General features: G+C 52.0%; 1 protein-coding gene across 4 annotated transcripts in view; it reads right to left on the bottom strand.

Annotated features, from left to right (window-relative positions):
• The window catches only part of GALNT14 (polypeptide N-acetylgalactosaminyltransferase 14), a 208,624-nt gene that overhangs the window by 26,227 nt on the left and 162,931 nt on the right, over positions 1-19,466 (bottom strand). For all 4 annotated transcript variants that reach the window (XM_019448203.2, XM_019448181.2, XM_019448165.2 and 1 more), the window contains exons 4-9: positions 15,772-15,839; positions 13,385-13,450; positions 13,089-13,210; positions 5,376-5,463; positions 4,563-4,647; positions 1,102-1,205 (exon numbers count right to left, since the gene is read on the bottom strand). In XM_019448203.2, the coding sequence (XP_019303748.1) occupies positions 1,102-1,205; positions 4,563-4,647; positions 5,376-5,463; positions 13,089-13,210; positions 13,385-13,450; positions 15,772-15,839 (533 nt within the window). The remainder of the gene's footprint in view (positions 1-1,101; positions 1,206-4,562; positions 4,648-5,375; positions 5,464-13,088; positions 13,211-13,384; positions 13,451-15,771; positions 15,840-19,466) is intronic.

Genomic DNA, 19,466 nt, shown 5'->3' with positions numbered 1-19,466 from the left:
TCAGGCCAGCAGCCATAAATTCCTGGAAAATAACTCTTAGTGACTGAGGAAGAAAGCCATAAAACACTCTGGAGGCAGGGACAGGAAAAAACACTGGCAGAGGACAATGCATGAGATTACTGCTAAATGCCCAGACGAGCCCCATGGGTCATTCTCAGGCCATGTCACTGCTCCGTGAGCCTGTGCCCAACGCTCCCCGGTGACACTCTGGCCTCTTCCTCTCTTTCTCCAGTGTCTTCCTCAACAAGTAGTTACCAAAGTCACCTTCAAGGTGGCCACTACCATAAGCACTAGAGACAGCTGGGAACAGAACAAAATCGAATCCCAGCCCATATTCTGGTCACTTCCTGGATCTTGGAAACCAACACAACACCTGCTGGCATTGTGTGCAGATGGCTCTGGGAGTTTTACAGACCCGACTCTGTGGAGTTTCACAATAACCGCAAGGAGCACCTTGGTGTCGCACTTCTACTACGTGAGGCAGCTCCGGGCTCACTCAGTGCTACGAGCTACACGAGCAGGTCCCGGACTGCTCTTTCTCCCGTAGCTGCAGAATGCAGGCCCACACCACTGCAGCCAGACACGCTTGCACAGTTTTGCACCCCTTCCACCCACACCCCTTTCTCTCTCACTAAAAGACAAGGGCCAGATGCTCCTGGGCTTCTGTGGCGACGACCCCAGACCCTCTTCATTACCCTGGTGCTGAGTGCTGTGTGCACAGAGCAGCCAACAGATGTTACCCAAGTCACGGGGTCACTGTCAGCCCTCTCCATCCCCGGGCCCCTTCCAAGACCCCCAGTTCAGAGCTCCCGGCTCAAGCCTCCGGCTTGGTATTCCTCCTTAGTCTTCCTGGCTTTTGCATTTCAACTTGCCCCTAACGGTCTTCCCCAGGAAGGCTTTCCTGGTGCTCAGCGTCCGTGTGGCCCCACAGAGAAATGCCTTGTTACCTCCACCCTCCCGGCAACCACTCCTCCGGTGCCCCCACTGGCCTTGCTCCCAAGGAGTGACTTACTGGCCCCTCCCAGGCCCTCACCCCAGGTACACGTGGTTCCAGGACACAGAGATGCCACCCGGCCCCAGGACGCAGAGACAGTGACTCACCGAAGTTCTCTCCACCCCAGATGTCCATGTCTGTATCATATTTCCCCAGGTATTCGAACCAGGATTTGTCCATCACGAAGAGCCCTCCAGCAATGATCGGAGTCCTATGCATTTGGAAGGAAGGGAGGGAGTTACGAGAGAGAGACCGCCGTCACATTCATCTGCCCTGGCAGTGCAGAGCTCAATACAATTTTCTCCCCATTTCTCTTCCTCTTCACAGGGCCAATGCATTATTACCTAAAACAAGAACATGCTCTGGAGTTTTTTCTTTTGATTTTAAATCTCCCGGCCTCACAGACAGGCTAATTTACTCATCAGCATGCCTTCCGTTGGGGGAGCTAGGATTTGCTCAGAACACTGCTGCTCTGAGGGCCTGGGGATCCTTCACTGGCCTCTCCCACAGGCCCTGCCCAGCGTGGCTCTCTTGGGGGGTTCCATTACTGGGAACCCGGGCAGCGGGCCACTGACCAGGCAGGGAAGGAAGACTGAGGCAGCACCTGTTAACAGCACATCCTAGGGCGCCTGGTTGGCTCTGTCAGTTAAGTGTCTGACTCTGGCTCAGGTCATGATCTCCCAGTTTGTGAGTTCGAGCCCCGCGTCGGGTTCTGTGCTGACAGCTCAGAGCCTGGCACCTGCTTTGGATTCTGTGTCTTCCTCCTTTTCTCCCCCTGCTCTCCCACCACTTGCACTCTGTTTCTCAAAAATAAATAAATATTTTTTAAAAATTGCACATCCATTTTTTGAGATTGTGTTCTCCTTTTCTTCCCTCTTTACCCCTCTATCATGGGTTATGTCACCTATGTTGGGGTCCTAACCCCCAGTACCTCAGAATGTGACCTTATTTAAGGAGCGAGTCTCTATAGAAGTTAAAATGAGGACATTACAGTGAACCCCAAACCCATGTGACTAGTGTCCTTAAAAAAAGGAAACACAGAGCCAGAGAGACAGACGTGCCTAGAGAGCATATAATGTGAAGAGACACGGAGAGGAGAGCCCCATGAAAGCCAAGGAGAGAGGCCAGCATTGGCCTCAGAAGGAATCGACCCTGTCGACACTTTGATTTTTGACTTCAAGCCTCCAGACCTGCAAGACAATACATTTCTGTCGATAAGCCACTCTGTGTGTGGTACTTTGCTGCAGGAACCCCAACAAACTAATACACCCTCATCTTTGTTTTTTCCCGTGGGATCCCACCCCACCTTCCCCTGCCTCTGGTGCCTGAGAGAGATGCCAGAGAAGCCACTTGGAAAGGAAAAGGTTGCAGAGGAAGGCAGACAAGGATAGCAGAGTCCAACCAAATAAGCCAGCAAGTTTAGGGACGTGTGTCTATAAGGATCGGTGGCTGGGAGAGGTGGGCAAGCCCTCAGGGACCTGGCCCCTCATCCAGCGTGTCCAGAGGGTGAAGGCAGTTTTCACCCACGTCAGTTAGTTGATGGAGAGGAGGTCCAGAAACCAGGTCTCCCAAAGCCACGCCCCCCTGCTATTTCCTGCAAACTGACCTAATGCTGGGAAACACTCATTCTGGGAGCAGGGATATTCCCACAAGAAAAGAGCCCACCCTCAGAAGGCCACCACTGGGACAGAGAAGGGTAATACCAGGAGGTGGCTGCACCACCGCCCCCTTTGTCCTTGATGTGGTCCACCACCATATCATGTGCTGCCACTGTTGGGTAGCTGAGAAGCTGATGTGTGCTGCATGGAGCTCTCAGTGTGGGAAGAAGGTTCTACTCTCCCTTTAGAAATAAAGGGCAGGGGGTGCTGGGATGGCTCAGTTGGTGAAGCGTCCGACTCTTCGATCTCCACTCAGGTCACGATCTGATGGTTCAGGGGATCGAGCCCCTCATTGGCCTCTGCACTGACAGTGTGGAGCCTGCTTGGGATGGTCTCTCTCCCTCTCTCTCTGCCCCTCCCCAGCTCACATGTGTACTCTCTCTCAAAATAAATAAATAAATAAACATTGAAGGAAGGAAGGAAGGAAGGAAGGAAGGAAGGAAGGAAGGAAGGAAAAAGAAAAGAAAGAAAGAAAGAAAGAAAGAAAGAAAGAAAGAAAGAAAGAAAGAAAGAAAAAAGAAAAGAAAGAAGAAAGAAAGAAAGAAAGAAAGAAAGAAAGAAAGAAAGAAAGAGAAAGAAAGAAAAGGCATTAGCCAGCATGCCATCTGGCTCCAATCTCCCTCTTGGCATCACTCCAGATTATGACAGCTGGAGGAGGAGGGAGGAGAGGCCAGCAGGTAGGTGAGACAGAGGTCCCTGGTAGAGCTCTCCTGAACACACACGTCTCTCTGGAGTGTCCCCATTTGGCTCTTCATAGCTCCTTGGTTCACAATCTGAGTTATGTTCTTAAGTTAATTCAGTGCAAGTGAGCAAACGTTTACTCTATGGCAGGTCCAGAGATACGGAGATGCCCATGAAGAATGTGGGGCATCCCTAAGTTACCGGCCAGAGAAACTGCATCCTAGTGGTCTTGTCTGTATTTCTCCAAGCACTTTTATCCTCCTGACACCCCACCTGAAGCAGACAGCTGTCAGCTTGGAGATTCCCCAACAGGTCTGGGACACGTGCACCAGCCTTAGGTAGGAACATCCACACCATACGTTCTCAGTGCTCAGGACACAGGCTCCCCGCTGGGTGAACACCATGCTCTGTTCTACCCCTGGCCCCGCGACAGGTCCTGGGCCCCAGGCGGCCATCCTGCCACCATGTGCAGCGAATCATAGCAAGGGCCTGAGGAGAGAACGCCCGCAAAAGAGCCTGGAGTTGATGCCACCATCTCATTCTCAGACAGGACACAGCAGATGTGTGTTTGTTTGTTTGTATATATTTTATTTTCAGGGAGAGAAAGAGTGCATGCACGCAAGTTGGGGAGGGGCAGAGAGTGAGGGAGACAAAGAATCAAAGCGGGTTCTGCACTGACAGCACAGAGCCCGATGCGGGGCTAGAACTCATGAACTGTGAGATCGTGACCTGAGCCAGAGTCAGATGTCTAGCTGATTGAGCCACCCAGGCGCCCCAGACGTGTTTGTTAACAAGCAGCAGTGGCCAGGCCTTGAGATCAGCCTCTGCTTACAGCACTGCTGACCTGACCTTTCCTGGGCTGAATCCTGCCTGGTACCTCAGCTCTGGCCCTAAGGAACCATCTTTTCCCCAGTCAGAGGCTCAAACAGGACCATCTGGTCCCAACTTCCCAACGTTTCGCGGGAAGTGTAAGTACGAGGCGCATGTGTGGGAAGGGTGACACCGGGCAGCTCCTCAGCACAGGCTTTACCAGGCCCCTGTCCCCTCAGGAGATGTCTCCTTGAAGACAGAAACTCCTGACGTAAGGGGAGAGGGGGGCTGGACTGGCAAGGGTTCTCCTGGTCTCTGCCCAGTCCTGAGTGTCCAATGTGAAATGCCTCCTACACTCTGCGGCAGCGGGAAGGACCGAGTGGTGACAGATCTGCCCAGCCACCCCTGCCCTGACTTACCTGATGGGCTCGGTGGGGTCCAGGCGCCGAGCCTTCTGCTCTGGGGAGAGCTGCTCCCACTGGAAGTGGAGGCTCCAATCAAACCCTGGAACACAGCACTGAGTCACTTGATTTGGTCTCTCACGTGCCCCCGCAGAGCCTGCGCAATGCGTCCCTTTTCTGGAAGCTCATGAACGCATCCGGGGAAGCTGGTCCCAGGCTGGTCAGCAAGAAGGCCGCCAGATGTCCCTCCCACAGCTTCTCTTTCTCTACCTCCTACTGCCTCTCTGAGCCTTCTCTGCTGGGCAGTGAGAGGATAAAGGGCAGACGATAGAGTCACTTGTGACAGAGTCTAAGGGGGACAGGATGGGTAGTTACAGGCGTGGCCCTTGGCCAGGAGCATTGGGGAGGCGCCAGCAGGTTTTTGTAAGGGGCTGAGCTACCTCAAATCAGTTTTGGGGAACCAGCACTAGGCCCTGAGCAGAACCTTGGTGGGCGTCAGAGAGAGCGTGGCGACCAGTGCTGAGGTGACAGAACAAGTCAGGCCCTGCCTAGCTGGGGGGTCCTTGCCTCCCTCCTGTTCTCAGGTCCCAGAGCAAGCCCATATCAGAGCCAGGGCTCTGGGGGCTGGAGGCATCATCCTACATACTCCCCTGGCTGTTCCATTCGTGGCCTCAGTGGTAAGGCCACAATGGAGCCACCAGCATTATAGGACTCAGGGCTGGACGCTCCAGACAAAACCACCAGCAGACGCTTCCCCCACTTTCCCCCTTGAATGCAACAACCAGGAGGAGCAGCGAGTCCTTGCTGGGGAGGGGTGCTGGCCCTACTCACCGCCCCTGAGCTCCGCGGCGGACTCGATGTAGTTGAAGTTGTCCAAGCTGATGATGTCAATCACGGGGCACACCACCCGCGTGTAGTCCTGGAAGACAGCAGACTCCGGGCTCAGCCTGTGGTGCCAAGGAGCCGGGCTGGGAATCAGTGAGCTTGGCAGAGCCTCACCCTGGTAACGCCAGGCTGGTTTTGTGGCCTTGACTAAGCACTGCCAGCTCTGGATCTTAATTTTCTCATCTAGAAAATGGGGTACCGCGACCTCTCTGTTTCCATTGCCTAAAACGCCAGGAGCCTTTCTCTGACTCCTGGAGTCCTTCTCAGCCACAGTGGCCTTCGGAGCATGGTGGGGACACGGCAGGGGCCGGCTGGAGAGGGATGCAAACGAAGAAGGGGGAAAGCAGGAAGAAGGGGGCTCTAAAAGTCCTTCACCATCAGTGGGGTCTCAGGAGGCAGAGGCCACAGCCAGCCCGGAAGGTGACCTCTACCTGCAGTCCCATGAAAAGAAGCCACACACCCACAGGAAAAGCACTTTGGAATTTCCAAATACCTTCATTCTATGCCTACGTTTACGAATAGCATCTCTCGACATTCCTAACTTCAGGCGTCACTTGTGATGGTCACAGATCGGTGCCTCCAGTCCTGACTCACCCCCTTCCTTCCAGACTCAGATCCGGTATGCCACTGGCCACCTCCGTGGATGACCTGTGGGCTTTCAGTGATGGCTTCATCATCTTGTCCCCAAACATGCTCCTTTCCCTCGGTTGCCTATTTCTGCTAACAGAACCATCACGTATCCCTTCGTCTCCCTAGCACAAAGCAGAAAACTTCGCCTCTGCCCATCACCCGTCGAATCTAACTCTGAAACTGCTCGTCTGAGTGTGTCCTGCCTCCATTTTTCCCCCTCACACCTGGCGTACCGCAGTGGACTCCTACCTTATCCCACTCTCTTCCCTTCGGCGGCCGCCGAAACTGTCATTACGATGTGAAAATCTCACTGTGCGCTCAACAGCTAAAAACCTGAACTGCCTGCAAGATAAGGTTCCAACTCCTTAGCCTGGCATTCGAGACCATCAAAACCAGGCCTGTATCTCCCTTTCCGGCTTCCTCACTTGCTGTATCCCTCAGGCTCCCATGTCTATAGGCATCAAAGTCACCCAGGAAACATTCTCAAAATATGCAAGACAGAGGCACCAGCTCCTGGGGGCTGTCAAGGTGCTGCATATATTTTTAAAGCCTTCCCTGCTCTGGGTGAACACCCTGTACCTGGCTTGCGGGAGGGGAAGCTGGGGGCAGTGTAAAGGAGATGTGAACATGGAGACTCCACAGCCAAATGGAAACCAAGCAGCCTGGGAGAGCCAGCAGGTCGGGGAAATCAGGCGGGACCACATCTCCAATCCTCCACACCTACCACCTGCCGGCACAGGCAGGAACCTCTACTTCTCCTTGTCGCCATTTCATTTCCTAGTTCAATCTCTCTCCCAGATGAGGCTGTCTCCTTATTTTAAGCTCGGACTTGCCAGGTGCCTGTTTTTATGTTCACAGACTTCATTTGGCCCTCAGCTTCCACGTGTGACTCATCCTGACAGTGACAAGGTACCTCGGAAGGCAAGGGGCCCATGTGGAAAGAAATGCTCATTTTCAATGCATTGCTTCTACCTCTGGGCCGCACACAGATGCTCCTTCCACAGTCGACACAGCACCTGCCCAGCTGCCACTGCTCTCCAGGCACCACTCAGGCTCTGTCACTGTGCGTCTCTGAGTGTGCACACGCACCACGTGCCCACGCATGGCCATCCACACCAATACCTCCCCACGGACACAACCTCAAAGACATCCTTGTGACTTGAATTCTGACATGGTTGCGGAAGTTCGGAGACTGAACTTCTTCTGTGAGTCTGACAAAGTCCTCATTTTGCCTTGGCTTGTTGAGCGTTTGGGTCTTTACAGCTTCACTAAGTCCTTATGTCAATGCTTGTGCAGCAGAGAATTACTCTTGCCCAGAGATATGTTTGGCCCTTGCCCAGCTTCTGGGCAGTAACTCCTAAGCCCTCAGAATGCCCTGCCTAGAAGAGTGTCTCTGTTTACCTGGGAGATTTGAGATATACCAGACAGTCTATGCTAATAGTGTGACTTATTATGATGAGGGCCTTGGGTCATGTGGTACCAACTCAACCTGACCTTCGGAGGGGCATGGAGACCATGGGGGGGGGGGGTGGTCAGCCACATCTAGGTGACTGACCCCCAACAAAAAGCCCAGACACCAAGGCTTGGGTGGGCTTCCTGTTCTGAAATGCTCTGTACACGTTGTTATACATCCTGCTGGGAGAAATGAGTGCCGTGTGTATAATCCCACTGAAAGAGGTCAACTAGAAGCTTGTGCCTGGAACTCTCTATGCACCTGTTCCCACTGCTGAGTTTAACCTGTCTCCATTTGCTACACGAAACAGTAATCATGAATATAATAGCTTTGCTAAGTTCCAAGTCCTTCTAGTGAATTACTGAATCTGCGGGTGGTCTGGGGACCCCCACACCGCAATCCTGGTGTTTCAAATCTCTCCTCAATATTTGGAAATTGAAATGCAAAATAAAATGCTGGTTGCTTGCCTGGGAAAATGCTGGTTGCTTGCCTGGGCCACAGCCTTCCCCAGAAGCCACCCAGGGGCTCCGCCTCCAGGGTGCGTCGGCTCTGGTGCACCGTCCCTGTATGTTCCAAGGGCTTCTGCCCTTCTATTACTCCTATCACAGTTCATATGTGGTGTCTGCTTAGAGTCATGGAGACCAGGTGGGTAATGAGGGATGTTTGGGGCTCAGTGCTGTGTGAAGCCATGTCCTTAAAAAGAGGCTGCACGAGACTTTAAACGTGACCCTTAAAGCCAGGACGCAAATCTGAGTGACACTGGGGGTCAGTATCTGCTCCACTTGCGCAGCACTGAGCCCCAGCCCACGGCCTGCTGGGCAGCAGGTGTTCATCAGCGTCGGCTCAAGAGGCTGGCTGTTAACTCGCTCTGAGGGTACTATGTCGATGGCTGGTAGCAAAGCGGATGGGTCAGTTACAGTTGAGAAAAATGGCCTCTCCTCCTACAGGCTCAGGGACGGAAGGACTTCCGGTAAAGATACCCAAAGCCACCACAGGTGCTGGCCCGTGAGCTCCAGTTGGCTGGTCTTCAAGGCTAGGCCCACAGGTCGGCTTAAGCAGGCAGCTGGAGGAGTCACTGGCAGGCCCATGGCCTGGACCCTGTCTCCCCCCCACCCCCCCACAAGTCCATTGGTAGCAATGACAGAGGCTGAATGCACCAGCCAATGGCCATCGATCACCTGTGCGGTACACCTCTCCTTCCTCCACCCATTCACGTAACTAAAACTACACTGTGAATGGGCACTCAGAAAGCTAGAGAGATCAGTCACTCACTTGGTGAACCAGCTTTACTGAGCACCTCTTATGGTTTAGGAATTGTGGCGGGTGCAAAGATGGATACGGCCTCACAGTCTAGGGAAGGCAGAGGACAGGCACTGGAGGGTGACGACGGAGCCTCTAAGGTAGGCTGGAGGGGCGGGGTGGGGGAGAAGGAAGGGGTCCTCGAGGAGGGGACAGAAGACCTGGGTTCTCATTCTGATGCTGCTATCTAGAATTGACGTCACCTTAAGCAAACCAGCACACGCTGAGGAACTGTTTCTTCATCTATAAAGTGAAGACAAATTATTATTTGCCAAACCATCTTGCCTTCCTAACAGGGCTTTTGGGTGGAAGAAGAGAGGGAGGCGTGTGAGAGGCTTTGAAGCATATGTAAGCCATTATTTACATAAATTTACCAAATGCTAAAGGGATTGAAATTTCTTAAAATCTTTTTTCCTACTGAAGAGATATGTAGATAAGGAGCAGGGAGAAAGAGGCTTCTGTTAAAAGAATTAAAACCAACCTGGTGCTTGTTTCAAGTATCATCGTGTAGCTGAAGGGAGGAGACTGGACGCGAGAGAGTTCCTTGTGGAAAAGACCAGCTGAGGACGGTTTCTGACAGCCCAAACTCGGCCTCTCTCTTATCTCTTTCTATTTTTGAAAATCCCCAACTCCAATTACAGCTTAAAATTTCCACTTCTACTCACAAGATCAAATCACGTTTTACTCTGAGACGAGACACAATACAAAGACGTGTGGAAACACAGGCTGACACACGCCCACATCCCTGTCCTGGAAGGGATGTCTCAGTGGAATGTTCTAGCAACAAGAGCCAGGGTCTGGAGAAAACCTCTGCAGCCCACAGAGGCTGCTGTGGCGCTTTGCAAGGGGCAGAGCCAGACCACGGCCCCAGGGTTTGTCCGGCCAGTCCCTTGCTACTAAAGCTTTAGATCAGACAGCGGTGGGGATCCGGAGCTCAGCCCGGGAGGATGAGCTCTATTCGGGGCCAAGTGACTGCCACAGGAGGAGCACTGGGTGGCAAGGAGCACTCACACGCAGGAGGGGGAAACGATGAAGGCTTCTCTGCCCTGCAGGTGAGGCTGACCAGGGATGCAAAAATGAGAATATTTTTCAGAGAGGGCTTCTGTGATGGCCTCACAGGCACTGGGTTGGAAAGGGTTCATTAAGGTTGTCTGAGAAAAGCAAGGCCCCCTAACATATCCTGCAGGGCCACATCAGCCTGAGGGGGGGGTCCTATAGATCAAACACTGAATCGCCACATGATCCCACAATTCCACTGGTTGGTATCACCCCAAAGAAGTAGAAGCAGGCACTCAAACTTGCATACTAATGTTCACAGGAGCACTATTCACAATAGTAAAAAGATGGAAACAACACAAATGTCCATTAGCAGAGGAACGAATGAACAAAATGTGGTACGCAGGCAGTAATTTCTCTGACACTGGACATAGCAACTTTCTTCTCGATATGTCTCCTGAGGCAAGGAAAACAAAAGCAAAAATAAACTATTGGAACTACATCAAAATAAAAAGCTTCTGCACAGCAAAAGAAACAATCAACAGAACTCAAAGACAAGCTACTGAATGGGAGAAGATATTTGCAAATGACCTCCCTGATAAAGTGTTAGTATTCAAAATATATAAAGAACTTTAAAACTCAACACCAAAAAAAAAAAAAGAAAGAAATAAACAAACAAAAAAACCCAATCAACTAAAAAACGGGCAGAGGACCTGAATAGACAGACATTCTTCCAAAGAAGACATACAGATGGCCCACAGACACATACAAAAATGTTCAACATCACTCATCACCAGGGAAATGCAAGTAAAAACCACAATGAGGTATCACCTCACACCTGTCAGAATGACTAAAATTAAAAATACAAAAAACAATTGTTGGTGAGGATGTGGAGAAACAAACGGGAGCCCTCATGCACTATTGGTGGGAATGCAAACTGGTACAGCCACTCTGGAAAAGAGAATGGAGTTTCCTCAAAAAGTTAAAAATAGAACTGCCCTACGATCCAGTAATCACACTACTAGGTATTCAACATACAAAATACAAAAACACCAATTCAAAGGGATACATGCACCCCAATGCTTATGGCAGCATTATTTACAATAGCCCAACTATGGAAACAGCCTGAATGTCCACTGATTGATGAATGGATAAAGAAGATACGCTGTATACATACAACGGAATATTACTCAGTCATAAAAAGAACGAAATTTTGCCATTGGCAACAACGTGGATGGATCTAGAGTATATGTTAAGCGAAATAAGCCAGTTGGGGAAAGACAAATACCATGTGATTTCACTCAAATGTGGAATTTCAGACACAAAACAAAGGAGCAAAGGGAAAAAAGAGAGACAAACCAGGAAACAGAGTCTTAACTACAGGGAACACACTACACTGATGGCTACCAGATGGGAGGTGGGTGGGGGGGATGAGGGATATAGAAGAAGGAATTAAGAGTACACTTATCATGATGAGCCTTGAGTAATGTACAGAATTGCTGAATCACTATATTGTACACCTGAAATTAATATAACACTCTATGTTAACTATAATTGAATTAAAATGAAAAACTTAATTAAAAAATGTGGTACACTGTGATATTGTGATATAAGAAGAAATATATACCTGGCTTTTGATCTTGGTTCACTGCACAAGAGCTTCTTTTTTTTTTTTCTAATTTTTTTGATGTTTATTTATGTTTGAGAGAGAGAGAGAGAGAGAGAGAGAGAGAGAGAGAGTGGGGGAGGGGCAGAGAGAGAAGGAGACACAGAATCCGAAGCAGGCTCCAGGCTCTGGGCTGGGAGCACAGAGCCCTACATGGCTCGAACTCATGGACCATGAGATCATGACCTGACTGACTGAGCCACGCAGGCACCCCTATTTCACTAAGAGATTCTAAAACCCTTGGGATTTCCTGAGAGATGGGGGGACAGGGACATCTTTGTTATTCATAGTAATCCCCTTTCATGGAAACTGAGTTTACGCTAATGAGATGACTGGTCAGCTGAGGAACCAACCACTTGATTAGAGGGTTGGTACTTTCAGCATCATCCCCGCCCCCCTCACCTCTGTGACCGGTAGGATCTGGAAGGGCCTCCAGGGCCAGGCAAAGCCCTGAAATTAAAGGGTCTGTTCATAACCTACTATTTCTCAATCCAGACCTCTTCAGCGGGATTTTGCCAGAAAAAAGGGGGAGAGAGCATTTTCTTAAACAGCGCTAAGTTCTGAGCTCTCCCAGTCTCAGGGAAGGCGGTCACAGGATGGGTATTAACCTCTGGGCCCATGTGTGAGAACTCTGCAAGGCCACCAAGGTGCTCTCGTCGGGACGAACGAAGCCGGGAAGGATTTCCCACTTTTCGGAGTGGTTCACATATCCCAATTCTTTCAGCCTCAACCCTGTCATTTTGCACAGGGAAGATGGTGTGGAGGCAACACGGAGGGCTCTGGTGCAGGTGGCGCTGGCCAGGGAATATCAGCCCAGGTCACATAATTCCCCTGACACTGTGTCCTCGTCTGTGAAATGGGTATGTGAAAAGTAACGGACCTCGTACTGCACAGAGCGGCCATGGGAGCAACTCAGGCAGAAAATGAAGGGCAGCAACGCTAAGCACTGATGCTGGTACCTACTGGTGACTTCTGGAGATCAGGATGGGGGTGGGCGGACTTTGGGGAATACAAAATACCAATGGGAACATTAAAGAAAGTTGTTTTTTTTTTCATACTTTCCAAAGGAGTAACCGAGACATAGAAGAAACATACAGAATTCCAGAGTAATCTAAAGGCAGACAGAGGCAAGGAATAAAGGTTTCTCAGCATCCTGCCCACCTGCCTTGGCCTGTGGGCAAGGGTGATGCATGGCTGGAGGAAAGACAGAAGCCTCAGGAATTGGGTGACAAGGCCCAGTGAAAGTCTGCTGCCTTCTTCTCACAAAAGGCACTCATCAGGGCTCCCTTTCTGGAACCTTCTACTGTCTGGGAGAAATAGTTCTGGGCAGTTCTCTTGCCCAGGAAACTGCACGTGTCATGTATCAGCTGCCGTTGGCAGCCCCATTTGCGGGCCTGCTGTGGGTCACAGTGTGATACAAAGAACTGGTCCCGGGCCTTGCCCTGCCATGTGACCGTGGGCAGGCCGCTCTACCTCAGCTTCTCCATCTCTAACGAGGGGACAGCAATCTGTCCCACCCCCTCCCAGAGGGCCTGGGGGGCATATGTGAAGTACTGGCCTGAGAGAGCCAAGAGGTGGGGGCTGTGGAATCCTGGCCTCAGTCAGCCTCACTCACCTCTTTGACTCTGTGCAGCAGGGGCTGGAGCCAGTCTCTGTTCACTTCACAGTGGCTGTCAAGGAAAGTCAGAGTGGTGCCCTGGGCAACACTGGCGCCCCGGATCCGGGACCGGACCAGACCTGCAGTGGGGACAAATGGGCAAGTGGATGCCCCCATCCTTCCATCTTCCGGCAAGCTCGCGGGGGGAGCCACATGACACCCCCTGCACACTGAACATAGACCCAGATGTGCACACACACACCCCAATCCCTGACACTCATGCTCCAAGGTCCTGCCCAGCTGCACGGACCTACCTTGCCGCTCTGTGTTGCGAATGCATTTCACTTTGGGCAACTTGATGAGTTGACTGCAGTCATCAGCTGTGAAGACAGAAGGTGACGCGGGGTGAATGCCCTGGGGTGGAGGTGAACCCGAAGAGTAGGTAAGTAAGGCAGCCCTACCTACTGTCCCTGCCCCCAGCCGCAGAGCCCTGTTCTGCCCCCAGGGTGTTTGTGGGTTTTGGATGAGGCTGACTGATTGCTTCTATCAATATACAAACATGGCCCAGTCCATGCAAAGTGGCCTCAAGGGAGGCCGCTTTGGAGCAGGTCACATAGTAGTACCTGTATGCTTGCTGGCAAGCACTTCCAGATGGGAATTCTTGGGATGGCCACCTGGAGACTCTTCTCCGTTTCTATAGACCATGAAAAGCAGGAGACGAGACTCTTGCTCACTCTAGTGGGGTCTAGCAAAAGCTGCTGGGAGACCACACAATGGATGAGATGAACTGTGGCGTTTCCTGTCTGATACCGGAGACCTTATCTGTCAAGTGATCTGTCCAGTGTATCCCATCACAGAACTGGCTTACCTCTCTCTCTACCATGCAGGGGAATGTGCCGGGATGGGCAGGAGACCCTGTCTTCAGCATCACCCCAGACCTGTCCTCTGGCTTGCCTGCCTGCCCCATTGCTTCCCTGACCCACCAAGTCTCTGAACTCCATATTGAGACCCCATCGTGTTGGTTTTGCTTCACTGTTTTACCACTCTTAGCCTCTCTTTGGCTCTGGACTCTATAGAGTGACAACAGAGACTCATAGAAGCTTCCTCTGGGCCAGGTACTGTTCCAAGCACTTTGAATGTGTGAACACATTTACTTGACTTTATTTTTTAATGTTTATTTATTTTTGAGAGAGAGAGAGAGAGGGAGAGAGTGAGCAGGGGAGAGGCAGAGAGAAAAGGGAGACACAGAATCAGAAGCAGGCTCCAGGCTCTGAGCTGTCAGCACACAGCCGGATGCAGGGCTCAAATCCACGAACCGTGAGATCATGACCTGAGCTGAAGTCATGTGCTTAACCAACTGAGCCACCCAGGCGCCCCGTGTTAACACATTTAAATCCTTACATAAACTGTATAATTATAATGATCTCCATTTATAGTCAAGGAAAGCAAGGCACGTGGAAGTTACTAATTTGCCTGAGGTACGTAGCCAGTGATTGAGTAAGTGATAGGTCTAGGATTTGAAGCTGGGCAGTCTGGCTCCGTCTGTGCTCTAACCACAAAGCCACTCCGCTTCTGAGTGAACCCAGCAGCATACCCTCCTCCAGCTCCAGTGCCAGGTGACCTGGCAGGACGAGTTTCTCCCCACCTCCAACTGCTTCCTCACTAGGAAGGGAGATCAGCTCACCAAGTTTAAGTACTGAGAGTCCGATCTTATTGTTCTGGACCCAGTGCACAACTCACGTATGCATTACTCCCAGGGTTCTGAGGCCGTGCAGTGGGTGTGGGTGATAGCCTTCCCACAGCAGACCCCAGGGTGGTAGTGGTTCCTAAGCCAGCTGCCAGCATGGGCACTCGGGGGGACAGATTCTACTCTCCTAGGACTTGGAGCTGTTCCCAGGGCCATTGCCTGCTTCCCCTGGTTTGTCACCAGAAAGAGGTGGCTCTGCCTGGAACTGCACCCAGGATGCTGGGATGATGGCTCTCATAGGAGGCGGCCCTACCAACCCTTGAAGTCTGAGGATGCTTCCCCAACTGTCGTGCCCATCAAACTCAATATACACATGTCTGAGGACACCTGCATGCTCTTCTGTGGGCAAGAAGATATTGGGGGGGGGGGTGACCCACGTTCTTTGATAGGACAACTTGGAAACGGAGATGACCAATGGCTGGAGGGTCAGAGGGTAGCTGCTCACTGCGTCATGGCCAGGTGGTGGGATGCCCCACACGGCACCCTGCAGAGCCCACCCAGCACCCCCCACAGGAATGCAAGGAGAGGGTACTGCAGCCTGTGCTCGGGCTAGCAGATTGTCACAGATACGAGTCACGGACCCCAAGCGATGGAAACTGCTCTGGGTCCCAGGGTCAATTCTCTGAAGTTTTCTATGTCCAGGATAGGGGACAGTGACATACATGTGTGTTCACACCTCCATGTCCACACGTGCACACACACACACACACACACACACACACACCCCAACCCAATCAAGGATCGACTAAATATACTGTGTAGGTCCTCAAAGACCCACAGCAGACGACCCAACAAATTGTTTTTAAACGTAAGGTTTATCTCCCTCCTGAGCCCCACATCAACACTTGAAGTCTTCTGTACCTGCTACAAGCCTAGGCTTCCCTCTATCCCCAGACAACCACGGGCAGGGAATAGAAACCTGCGTCTCCAAAGCAAGGGAGCACTGATACTCACGGTCATTGCTGAAGTCATCCACCAGTATGATTTCCTGGATCAGATTCATAGGAGTGCGGTTCAGTACGCTGTGAGGTGGAAGGACGGGAGATAATTAGGACTTCTAGCAGTTAAAAGTATGCACTAACCCGAGCTTTAAATAGACACCACTGCATTTGAGGAATGAAAACTGGGAGCAACCAAAGGGCTTGTGCAGTCACACCGCTCCCCTGTGCGCCCCTGGGATACAGCCCTGCTTTCCCCTAGTGAATGCCACCGCACCCACCCAGCACCCAGACAGAAACCCAGGAGTCCTCCTCAGCGATATCCCGAGACCCCACACCGAGTCAGTGATCAAGACTTGCTGGTCCCGCTAGAAAAGGTCGCTCAAACCACTTCCACCTCTTCCACTTCTGTCCTGGTTCAACCTCTCTTGCCAGATTTTTTGCAGCAGCCATGACCTGCCCGGGCTGTCCTCTGGGGGCCTCCAGAGTGAGCTTTCTGAAGCCCGGAGCTGACGTCTCATCGTGCGACTTTCCTCACCAATGCAAACAAGTTAAGTTGACAAAACCTTCACTGTCTAGACCCAAATCCTCAGCACGCTCTTCACTGTCTGGAGACGGACCCCATTTCCAGCCTCCTCTCGCCTAGGGCCCTTATCGGGTGACATCCTGCTGGTTTGTAACCGAGAGCTGGGTCTGCCACACTGCCATGGCCTGATATGCCCCTTCTCTGACGCAAGGACCAGTTTAACGTACTTCCTCCCCTAAGAGCTTTCCAGGTACTCAGTGAGAATGGATGGCTTCAGCTTCCTGAGGCTTCTATCATGCCTAACTCTGAGGGTTGGTTTTTGCTGGCCCCTCTGGGCAGAAAGGTCAAGTCTAGCCCAGGGGATCATGGTCCTTGTCAGTACTGTGCTGCCAGAAGCCAGCTCAGAGCCGTGGCCCGCCATTCCCTCCAGGGATGTGTACTGCACACCTACTATGTGCTCAGCATTGCATTGGGTATACGAGGAACAGAGGGAACGTCAGCTCTGCCTGCCAGATGCTCAGAGTCTAGGAGCTATTTACTACAAGCTGTGTGATCTTGGGCAAGTTACCTTACTGCTCTGTGCAGTAAGTGGCCCCATCTGTAAAATGGGGATAAGAACAGTAGTACCTTTTTCACAGGGCCACTGAGAGAATTCGAGAGAAAATGTTTCTAGAGCATTTAGCACAAAGTCTGGCTTGGAGTAGTTGTCTGGCACTATTTTTGTGCGGCAGGAACAATTCTGGGATTGACTTCATGTGCTGGTCTGTGCTGCCAATGTGCACTCACAGGGCAAGGCTGGATTTCTGGGTTCCCTCGGGGTCTCGGGCCGTATTCCACTTCTGAACACCCCAAACCACGCAGTTCCTCAGACACCCTCGGGGCCACACCACCCACTGGGGGGTGCCCATGGCCTGGTGCGTGTTGGGGAGGGGGTTCAGCTGGTGCTGGGGGGTTACTATGTGAGTCCCTCCTCTCAGGAGGGCCAATCTGAGCCCTGTTTTTGGTGAGCCGCCCTGTCTAAGCAGGATGCAGAGACTCTCCAGGAGAAGAACTTTGCCTGGAGCTACTTTTATTTATGTAGCCTTAATTCTCACCATGGCAACTGGTAGAAGGTGAGAGAGCAACCCCGACTCCAAGCCCTGAGCTGGCTGTTGGGAGGTGGGGACACAGAGGGGCAGGAGGTGGTGGGAGGAGACCCTTACCACACAGGATCAATTGACAGTCCCAAAGAAAACACACGCCAACCCAACGACCAGTCTCCTGTTCAGACAGGGAAGGGGGGAGGGAGGCAGAAAGAGGGGGAAAACCTGCTTGAAGAATACCCTCTAATGAGGTTTGATTAAGGCTGCAGCTTCTTCACGTGATTCCCCCCAAATCCCTGCCGGCTCTTTGAAATTCAAGAGTTCTCTTCTGTGAACATCAAAAGGTAAATCGCATGCAGCTCTGGGCTGGTTGAACTGAGAGATGATTAGCGAATAAAAAATGTCCAGGGTTTAAAAAAGAAAAAAAAAAAAAAACAGAAATCGTCAGCAGTAAGTGCTAATTAGACCATTTCCTGGTAACACCTGGCTTGTTTTTTGCTCCCCTAATCAGAGCAATTGGAGTGATAGCGGGGGCTCCGTGAACATGGCCCTGGATTGGGAGAGCCTGAGGTGGCAGGTGCTCTGGGTTCCTGGGGTGGCTGGTGGAGAAAGGTCAAGTCTAGCCCAGGGGCTTGGCCTGGCCCAGCTGGTCCCCCCAGGGGCCCCCTTTCTGAACCACCGCTGCCATTCCCACCATCCAGACCCTGCTTGCTCCATCCCTGGAGAGCTGTGCTCTCCCCAGTCCGTCTGCCAGGAGGCCTCACCAGTCCCTCTGCCACCAAGCCAACTGTCCCTTTCCTCCAGCTTAGGAAAAGCCCGTCCCCCACTACGGCGTTCCATGCCCTTTCCACACAGCCTCCGAATGGGAGTGAGTGCTCACCTCACTGGCAGGCCCAGATCACACCCTGCCTGGGAATTATTCTAGAACTGAGTCTCCTACGCACGGCTCACTTCTCTGCCAGAGGGCAGCTAGGCAGAGAGCAACTACCTACACCTTCCACAATCTGCCTGCCGAGCCCTGACGGCGGGGGCCCCCACGGAGCACCCTGGGAGGCGGCGGGCACGGCGGTGTGAACGGCGTGGGAGGCCGGGCGGCCCCCAGCATCTCCTAGCTGTGCCATCCTGAACAAGACGCCAGGCCGCTCCCAGCCTTCGTTTTCATCTGTAATTACATTTTCCTTGTAAAGGCAGGCGATATTAATACTTGACCTACTTCACAGGCTCTTGTGCCTTATGAAATGAGGAAATGTATTTGAAATTGCTTTGTGAACTCTACGGTGCTGTATGCAGGCAGGGTTTCTCCAATGTTCCCTAAATGCCAGTGGGATGAAGACCTGAGGTGGGCTGACCGTTGAGTCTGGACCTTCTGGAGTCAGGCTGACTTGGGTTCAAGTACCAGAGCTACATATCCACCATTTGCTGGCTTGAGAGCTTCAGTAGGTACTGAGTCTCCAGCACCACAACTTCCTCGGCTGCCTGAAAGGTGCTCAGCATGGAGCGTGGCCCAGGGGCTGCTTTCAGAATCCAGGTTATTGATAATAATGATGATCCTGGTTCTCAAAGTGTGACCCCAGGGCAAGCAGCATCTGTGCTGCCTGGGCACTTAGAAATGCGAATGCTCGGGCCCCACGCCAGATGCACTGGGTTAGAATACCTGGGGATGGGACCCTCTCAGGGAATTCTGATGCCTGCTCAAGTTTGAGAGCCCCTGAGTAACAACACTGCTGCGTCCCCGGGCGGGAGAGCATCAGGACCCCTGCCACTGTCCATTGTACAGGACCCCTCTGTGCCAGGCCCTGCCTGAACCCACTCACTCTTCTCCACCATCGTGTGAGGCAGTTATTACTGGTAGTTCTTGTTTTGCAGAAATGGAAACTGAGGCAGAGAGGTACAGGAGCTTGCCCAGGGCCACACAGTTGGTATGAGCAGAGCGGGCAAATCTGGCCCCGTGTCTCTTTTCTTATCCACCTTAACCTAAGAAGTTGTTCCCTCTAAATCCAGAGTTTTACCAAAAAAGAAAAAAAAAGCAACAGTAAGGAGATTCAGGGTATAATCATGCATGCTCCAGAGCCCCCACGGGCAGTGTCGGGTTGAAGGACACTC

This window comes from Panthera pardus, unplaced genomic scaffold, assembly GCF_024362965.1.
Source record: "Panthera pardus isolate Hobbes unplaced genomic scaffold, ASM2436296v1 HiC_scaffold_26, whole genome shotgun sequence".
Taxonomy (NCBI): domain Eukaryota; kingdom Metazoa; phylum Chordata; class Mammalia; order Carnivora; family Felidae; genus Panthera; species Panthera pardus.
Note: the sequence above shows the minus strand (reverse complement) of the source record. Positions and strands in the feature narration are given on the sequence as shown.